The sequence below is a fragment of the Notothenia rossii genome (genome assembly GCF_949606895.1).
Source record: "Notothenia rossii genome assembly, chromosome: 4".
Taxonomy (NCBI): domain Eukaryota; kingdom Metazoa; phylum Chordata; class Actinopteri; order Perciformes; family Nototheniidae; genus Notothenia; species Notothenia rossii.
Window position 1 is genome coordinate 94,576,033 of NC_136902.1, and position 9,628 is coordinate 94,585,660.

Genomic DNA, 9,628 nt, shown 5'->3' on the forward strand with positions numbered 1-9,628 from the left:
CTGTGTGTGTGTGTGTGTGTGTGTGTGTGTGTGTGTGTGTGTGTGTGTGTGTGTGTGTGTGTGTGTGTGTGTGTGTGTGTGTGTGTGTGTGTGTGTGTGTGTGTATTTTAATGTTTCTGTACAGACAGCACATCCTCGTCCAGCCGTTGTCAAGGAAACTGCAGAAAATGAGCCCCGCAGAAAATGAGCCCCGCAGGTCCCCCCCCCCCCCCCTAGATTTCTGCAGTAATGTTTTGTTTCAGAGGCACACGCATGGAATCAGATAATGGTAATAATAATAATAATAATAATAATAATAATAATAACAATAATACGCTTTTTATTTTGTGTTTTTATGGCAATAATGCACGTTTAATAAACGGTCATTTTAAAGTCAGTATTTGACGAAGGTAAGTTATAATGATGTTATGATGTGTTCAAGTGCAACCTTGTAAAATGCAGATTTCGGTGATAAACCAGATTTTTAAAAGGAGATGTTTTGGTTAGTTTGCAAGGCTTCATAAAGACAGGAATATAAGTGGAATATTAATTCTCCATGTCAACATCTCAGTGGGAATGTGTTATTTCCCGACGGCCCCTGAACTCACCTGATGACAGCCTTCGTGCTGTCGCTGCCACATTTAAACCCGTCGGCTCTAAAAGAGAGAGAAAAAAAAACACTGAGAAAATGTGTCATCACAAACAAACACAAAGTTACGAACTCAAACGGCGGTACCTGAAGCAGACGCGCTCGTAGCTCCGCCCCCTCAGGTCGATCAGCTGGAGGCAGTCGTCACGGCAACAGCTGAGCAGATGGCAATGGTCGGGGCTGATGTCCAGAGACGTGACTTTCCCATGGGCGGGAAGTTCCTGAATGCATCGCACCGCCCTGCAAGTGAGAATCAGAATACCTTCATTAACTCGTTTATTAAAAAGGAGTTTAACGGAATAAAGTTTAGCTTTTAATAAATGTTAATTAATTTGTTATGTTTTTTAAGACTTTTTTATTATTATTTTTGTACTGAGAGTTTGTTAATGAAGATGGTTTATGATTTAATTTGTATTTTATATTTTTTATTATTAATTAAGCTCTTTGTTTTCCTGACTATTTAGGATTTTTTTGCTTTTTTACCTTTATGTTTTTTTTTATCAGGGTCTCTTTATTGATGGATTTAACTTAATTTGTACTCAATATAAATTATTGAAGTGCTGTAAATAATAATACAAATAATAAGATATAATATATAAAAATACAAATATATATATATATATTTCACACAAATATATACCAACATTGACAAGTTAAATAAAAAAAGGAGATTATAATTAGTTTTAAAAAATCTGACCAATGAGGTTCAGGGAGGTTTTACAGTGGTGTGTGATTGGAAGACAGAGCTGTCAATCATCAGCTGAAGGAGGAGAGGAGGAGGAGGGAGGGTCCTGGGCTGTTGCTAGGTAACAGAGGGAGACAGAGAGTAACCGTGACGACACCCGGAGGACGAATGAAAGGAGTGGGGTACTTCCTGTTAGAGCGAGACTGATATATCGTCTCCAGCTTTACCTGCCAGAGAAATAGTTTTTAAGCTTTTAAAATGAAGTGTTATTAAGTTAGAACAGTTCTTCAGGAGAGAAACGAACTATCTGTGATTACTTCATCCAAAAAACGTGTATTAGAGGTCTGGCGTTGATGTTTGTAGCTGTGAGGAGCTGCTGCTGTACGAGAGCATGTTTTTATAACGACTCTCACGGTCTAAACAGAGCGTTAGAAAAATCACAACATTCTCACTTTTTTCAAAATTCTGACTTTTTCTCAAAATCTTTACTTTATTTCACAAAATCACAATATTTAAATTTTTTGCTGAGAATCTCAAAATGTAAAGTTTATATGGAGCTATTTCAGGGTCATAAGTTTTTATCATTCAAAAAAATACAATGTATTTGAAAGTTCAAGTTTTTATCCTGAACTTTGAAAAATACAATGATGTATTCAAAATAAAAAAAAGTATTTGAAATCATTTTTCAGGTTGAATATTATTTTGATTCAGTTCAGCAATTTTTTTGGAATAATATATTTCTTTTCAGATTTCACTTTTATACATATTTTGATATTTGAATCCTTATTTTTTTCAGCACAGATTTTTCGTTTTCAGATTCAAAACAATAATTTTTTCAGTTTCAAATCTTGTTTTTTCAGGTTTCACATTTCTTTTCACCTTCGGATCGTTTTCACTTTCAGATCTTTTTTTTCGCTTTCAGATCTTTTTTTTTCGCTTTCAAACTTTTGGCCCTGATATTGCTTGGTGGGGGGGGGCTTACCAAAGAGTAGTTTGGCATCCTGAGTGACAGGCCTCCCTCTGTCATGTTGCCTTCATGGATGTTAGAAAACTGAGACCAGTGTCAAAGTTCCGTTAAGCGAGCTGTTGAGCATCGTAGTTGGCAACAATCAAGTACAAAGAAACTGTGTTAGAATGTGAAATTACGTATCCGCAACGAGCCAGCAGGTTGTTCTGGTGGACCTGACGCCATCCCCCGCTGTCTCACGGAGAGATACCGCAGGCCCTTCCTTCCTGCAGCGGTCAGACTATACAACCAGCACAGCCCCTAGTAGACCCCGCACAAAACAACACAGACTATAACACCTCTTGTTGATAAATACCAACTGTGTGCAATATTTGCAGTATGTGCAATATATATATATGCCGTTAAAAACTGTGCAATATATACCTGGCTGCTAAATCCACAGAACTGTCACAGGGTGTGTATTATGTAAAATGTGTAACTTTAAAAATATATATAATTTCTTTTTTTAATCTTTAATACTTTTTGTATGCATGCTTTAGGTAGCATTAAGCTGTCTTTGGCTCTTCTGCTTTAACAATGTAAATGTATCCCCTGTGGGACTAATAAAGGTATTCTGATTCTGATCGCAAAAACCAAGCCAATACTATGCTGCGTTCATGGGGCTACGTGGAAGTGGGGAAGGACAACGCTTGATTGCGGATACGTGATTTCAGATTCTAGCACAGTTTATTGCTCTTATACCTTGATTGTTGCCAATTACGATGCTCAACAGCTCGCTTAACGGAACGTTGATGCTGGTATCAGTTTTGTTTACCACCAATCACGGGAGTATTGTGTATAGAAAGTGTGTAGTTGCATTTCTTGCGCTACCTAACATCCATGAAGGCATCATGACAGAGGGAGGCCTGTCACTCAGGGTGCCAAACTACTTTTTGGTAAGCCCCGCCCCCCGAAGCAATATCAGGGTCAAAAGTCTGAAAGCGAAAAAAAACGATCTGAAGGCGAAAAAAAGATTGAAACCTGAAAAAGAAAGATTTGAAACTGAAAAAATAATTGTTTGGAATCTGAAAACGTAAAATCTGAAACTGAAAAAATCAAGTATTCAAAATGTCAAATATCAAAATATGTAAACAGTAAAAGTGAAATATGAAAATAAATATTTTATTAAAAAAAATTGCTGAACTGAATAAAAAATAATATTCAAGCTGAACAATTATTTCAAATACTTTTTTTTGTTTTGAATACAACATTGTATTTTTGAAAGTTCAGGATGAAAACTTGGACTTTTAAATAAATTGTATTTTTTTTTAATGATCAAAAATTATGACCCTGGAATAGCTCCATAAGTTTACCCTAAAATGTTATCTTTTTGCTTAAAATTCAATAATGATCATAATTGCGTTTTTTCTCAAACATCTGAATTATGTATTTTTCTTTGTAATGTTTCAGACATTTTCCTAAAATTCTAACTTTATTCTCAAAATCACAGCATTTTTACTATTTTCCAATTCCTCTTGATTTCTTTCTGAAAATTCAAGTTTCTCGAATTAAAAAAGCAAATCGGAAAATTCAAAAATAATTCTTCAGATCATAACATTTTGACTCCCAAAAAAATGACAAACTTTCTCAATTTCTTGGCATTCTGACTTTTCCTTAAAATGATGACATTTTTCTTAAAATCACAATCACAAGAGTTATTAAAAATGTCCTCATATCAGATTTTACTGTCCTGCGGTCACAAACAGAGGATGCTGTAAACCCTCCCATCACCTCAGCTGAAGATGATCAGGTTTAACATTAGCGTTTAAACAGGAAGTGGGAAAAGGGGCGGGGCTTCATGAGGTGAATGACCTCACCTGGTGTCCCAAACTCTGATCTTGCTATCGTAGTGTCCGCTGATGATGCAGTACCCAGTGCAGATGAGGTCGCTGCAATATGACGGCACCTCTACTACCTGCACACCTGCACACACACACACACACACACACACACACACACACACACACACACACACACACACACACACACACACACACACACACACACACACACACACACACACACACACACACACACACACACACACACACACACACACACACACACACACACACACACACACACACACACACACACAAATTAAATAAAAATCATATTTTTTCATATTTAGTTCATTGCCAAATACCCCGACTTGTTGCCAGAATATGTATTATTTGTTTGCGTGTGTGTGTGTGTGTGTGTGTGTGTGTGTGTGTGTGTGTGTGTGTGTGTGTGTGTGTGTGTGTGTGTGTGTGTGTGTGTGTGTGTGTGTGTGTGTCTCACAGCAGGCTCTCTGAAGGTCCCACAGTCGGACCGTTCTGTCGGCGCTGCCCGTCACGACCTGCAGATTCAAACCAAAACGAGCTGCTGTCACCCTCCTGCTGTGACCCGTCAGAGTCACCTGAGAGACAGACAGGTGAGAGAGCGTGAGACAGACAGGTGAGACATGTTATTTATTTTCTCTTGTTTTTATTTGCATTGCATTTGGTATTGAGGTAATCCAAAAGTAACGGAAAGTAATCAGATTACTCTAGTTTTATCATTTGATTCTCAGATTAGGTTACTGAGACACAGGTGAGACAGACAGGGGAGATAGACAGGTGAGTCAGACAGGTGAGACACACAGGTGAGACACACAGGTGAGACAGGCAGGTGAGACAGACAGGTGAGTCAGACAGGTGAGACAGACAGGTGAGACAGGCAGGTGAAACAGACAGGTGAGACAGGCAGGTGAGTCAGACAGGTGAGACCGACAGGTGAGTCAGACAGGTGAGTCAGACAGGTGAGACAGACAGGTGAGACAGACAGGTGAGACAGACAGGTGAGATCAGAGTGACGTCTCAGGTTGTTTCAGTGAGTTATTTCGTGGTTACCTTGGGAACGGGGTCGTCCAGCCGCCACAACAGAGCCGACTTATCGTAGGAGGCGGCGAGGACCCTCGGGCCCTGAGGACAGAAACATCGTAAACAAAAACCTCGTCAGAACATACCGTTAAATTGTTAACAACGTAAACAAACTTTACACGTTAAGTTTGAACTTAGAACTTGTACGGTACATTTGTACGTTAAATGTTAAGTTTGTACGTTAAGTTAATCTCACTTTGGGGTCGAACTCGATGCAGGTGACGCCCTCCGTGCTGCCTTCCAGTGTCGCTCTGTGGATCAGCGAGCCTGAGGACCACAAGTATCCGTCAGAATAAAACAATGAAATAAATAAAAACTGAAAAATCAGCAACGAAACACGGAACGCTAACGACAACAGTTCAGCTAACACAAACTAACACGAACACTGTTTCTCAGTTTGAGTGCACACTGAGAAATATTAAACTAAAAATTCAACCAAATCCAACGCTTTTTAAATAAACCATCATTATTCTTATCGGGTTAATTGGGTAGTATGTTTGCAAGCTCGCCAATTAGTTAAGTTATCTTGAAATATTCCAACTGATCGTCTTGATCCAAACCACTCTATGCGTACCTTATTACTATTTGTATTTATATATTTATTATTTAAACGTTGTGTCTTTATTAAATCTCTCACCTGCTCTGACGTCCCACAGTTTGACGGCTCGGTCGGTTCCTCCGGTGGCGAGCAGCTCGGAGCTGGAGTTGAACCTCACAGCGTTAATGCCCTGCTCATGAGCTTCCTGACACACAGACAGACAGACAGACAGACAGACAGACAGACAGACAGACAGACAGACAGACAGACAGACAGACAGACAGACAGACAGACAGACAGACAGACAGACACACACGTTCTTGTTGGATTTTCTTTTTGCATGAAACAAATATTTCAGGGAATCTTAGTTACCAAATTACCAAACATTTAAAAATGAAGCATTCAAACTAAGGACCCCTTTAAATAATAACCTTATAGAAAGGTGCAGTGTGTTTTGAGTCCACCAGGGGGAGACACTCTGCAGGTCATATTAAACTTATTCAGATATAAGAAGTGTTATTAATCAAAAAGTTATTATATTTAACTATAAACCTATACAGAAAACTCATATATATGTATATATATTTCCTTTAGTAGGAGGTTGGTCAAATACAGTGTGTTCTAATTTACTGCATATTTACTGTTTTTTTATTTTCTAACAGTACTTTAGGCTTATCTCGTGTGTCTTATTAACGCGCTTCTCTATCAAATCTATTTCAGTACAGTAAATCTAATCTGTGTGCATACGAGTGTATATTATGTGTATATATATAATATATAAATGTATATATATATATATATATATATTATGTATACAGCCTGTATTTATTACCAGGACGTGCAGAGCTCTGACAGGAAGTCGAGCTGACAGACAGACGCTGACAGGAAACAGCTGATCCTCCTGCAGGCTGCTCACTGATTGGCCCCGCCTCCTCCTGATGACATCACAGTTACATGATGTCACGGTAACACAATGTCACATTCACATGACGTCACAGTAACTTGACGTCACAGTCACGTGACGTCACACAGTCCCGTGACGTCACAGTCCCGTGACGTCACAGTCCCGTGATGTGACAGTCCCGTGATGTGACAGTTGCATGACGTCACAGTCACATGACGTCACAGTCCCGTGATGTCACAGTCCCGTGATGTCACAGTCCCATGATGTCACAGTCCCGTGATGTCACAGTCACGTGACGTCACAGTCCCATGATGTCACATTCACATGACGTCACAGTCACGTGAAGTCACAGTCCCGTGATTAGTTAGTGATGGTTAGTCAAATAAAAAAATATAAAACAAATATTTCAACTGTTTTACTTTCACAACATTATAAAAACAAATATTGAATTTTATATTTCAACTATATATTCAGATGTTGCTGAGATACAGTATTTAATTAGTTCAGATTAATTTCGAGAGAAGCAGAAATAATAAAGTGTGAAATAATGAAAGAGACGTCTCACTGGAACAGCGCTCTGATGGAGGTGAGGATCCTCGGGGACGTCGCCGACGCCGACCTGAGACAAACAAACGCTCGTTAATTAATCAATTAAGAAATATTAAAAAACACGGAGTCAGGGGGGGGGGGCTCCTGAAATAATTAACCCGTGTGTTGTGTTCGAAAGCTGTTACCGTTCATGGTGTTCTGATTTATTTCAGTCCAAAACACTCAAAAAGAATTACTATCATCTAATATTGTTTTAACTACATCATAACTAACTTATCATGCATTCATAACCCTACAATCCTGTTTTCATTTTATTGTATGGCCCCAAAACCCATTACACCACACATTTAAGTAAAACATTTGATTAAATCCACTCATTATATTCCCCATAGTGAAGACAGTGGATCATTACGTTACCTGACTATAATGGACTAATGTTAGAATACAATCTCCCCAAGTTTTAAATGATTGTTACAGTGGATGAAGGGGGTGGGGGGTAAAGTCAAAGATGAATCTTGATTGGCCCAAATTTGACCTCGAGTCACCCAAAACAATTCTGCTGGGTCTCCCCAGACCCGAACACCAAATTATACATTTTATTTTTTTTAGACCTTCAGACTTGCCTAGTGTTTTTATAGCTGTTGTGGAGGATATCATGAAGCCTCGTTCCGATAAAAAAGACTAGAGCGTAGTTATTATATCATTTTAACTTGAGACGGGTCATGGGAGACCCGAACACAACATAAGGGTTAAGAAGAATAACACCATTTTTTTTTTTTTTTTATCTTTATATTTTGAAATTCTTTTGGGATATTGAATTAAAAAAAAATCTGAATATAAAAAAAATGTATTCAAATATTTAAAAACAAATCTTAATAACATAAATACATATCTGATTTAAATAACTGAACTTACAAAAATAAGTGAATATTTTAAATAAAATCTGAAAATGTAAAAACCCTGAACATAAACAATTAAATTGAACATAAACAAAAATCGAATTATATCCAAAAACGTAATATTTTAAATGTCTTTGGATATAAAAAAAGAATTATAATATTTAAAAAAAATCTTAATATTAAAATAAAATAAAGAAATGATCTAAATGTTTTTGTTTTAGCCCCAGCGGGAATATTTTACAGAAGTCATATTTTGAAATGTTAAAAAGTTAGTGTTAAATGTCGTTATATTTTACATGAATTGTGAGTGTGAAATATTGAATAAAAAAATATATCAGAATATTTAAAAAAAAAACTGAATATTTATCAAATCTGAATATTTAAAACAAAATCAGAAAATACAAAAATTATCTGAATATTTTTTTTTAGAACCAGCGGGAATATTCAACATAATTAATATTTTGTAAATGTTAAAAAGTTTGTGTAAAATGTTGTTATATTTTGCATTGAGTTTGGACGGTTACCTGAAGAGTCGCCGCTCCGACTCTCGCCTCGGAGACGAAGATCTGGAGGTCGGAGCGCTGCCACTGAAACCAGAAATATCAAAGTCAACTTTATTGTCAATCTTTCAGTTGGTGTGTACAGAAATACCGTTTCCCACAATCCCAAATACAAAAACAAATAAATATAAAAATATTTGTGCAAATATGTATTAAAATATGTGTATACCTCACCGGAGTTATGTGATGGCACTATTAATACACAACAAATGTTTCTATTGATATAAAATCATTTATTTTTACATATATATATATTCACACTTTTTATCTGTATTTTGAAATATGCAAAATATTTTTTACATTTTTCTGAAATATTTATTTATTTTTTCAAATATTATATTTTTTTCTCTAAATATTAGAATTTTTACCTTAAAAATCTTCTTTTTCATGATCTTATCATTTATTTTAAAATATAACATTTGAAAATATTTCTTCGGTAAAAATATTCCAGCTGTTGCTCAAAATGTTCAAACTAAAATGTTCTGGTTTTTTAACCTCTTAAGCCCCGAGCCTGTTTTTCAGGTTTCAGGCTCGAAAATGACATTCCCAGAACAAATGACCTTATCTTCCCTTCTGAAAGGGTTCCATTAATAATCTTTTTTCTCAAAGTAATGATAAACCTGTGAGTTGGATGTAGAAGAGTCAGAATCAATATAGATGTTTTTTATTTTAAAGTAAATTCAGATAGAACATAGTAAAAAACTGTAAATTAAAGTGTCCGTCCAAAAAAAAAACATTACTTATAGTGAAAACTAACCTTGGATGATGGGATGGTAGACTAAAAGCTTTAGGAATCCAAACTATAACATATAATAAGTACCCTGTATCAGGATTGATGCAAAATAAGTGACATTTGACCTTTTTAGAGAGGTTTAGCAAAACAAACAAAAAAACCTTCTGGGGTCATTTGGGTGGATTTTCCATATCTCTGGACCCATTGGTCGATTTTGATGATT

At 36.5% G+C, this 9,628-nt stretch overlaps 1 protein-coding gene across 2 annotated transcripts in view; it reads right to left on the reverse strand.

The window, feature by feature from the left end:
* atg16l2 (ATG16 autophagy related 16-like 2) overlaps window positions 1-9,628 on the reverse strand; it is a 29,213-nt gene that overhangs the window by 13,027 nt on the left and 6,558 nt on the right. For both annotated transcript variants that reach the window (XM_079678568.1, XM_079678567.1), the window contains exons 7-16: window positions 8,637-8,699; window positions 7,230-7,283; window positions 6,593-6,695; window positions 5,860-5,965; window positions 5,419-5,489; window positions 5,193-5,264; window positions 4,603-4,720; window positions 4,137-4,242; window positions 716-868; window positions 588-635 (exon numbers count right to left, since the gene is read on the reverse strand). In XM_079678568.1, the coding sequence (XP_079534694.1) occupies window positions 588-635; window positions 716-868; window positions 4,137-4,242; window positions 4,603-4,720; window positions 5,193-5,264; window positions 5,419-5,489; window positions 5,860-5,965; window positions 6,593-6,695; window positions 7,230-7,283; window positions 8,637-8,699 (894 nt within the window). The remainder of the gene's footprint in view (window positions 1-587; window positions 636-715; window positions 869-4,136; window positions 4,243-4,602; window positions 4,721-5,192; window positions 5,265-5,418; window positions 5,490-5,859; window positions 5,966-6,592; window positions 6,696-7,229; window positions 7,284-8,636; window positions 8,700-9,628) is intronic.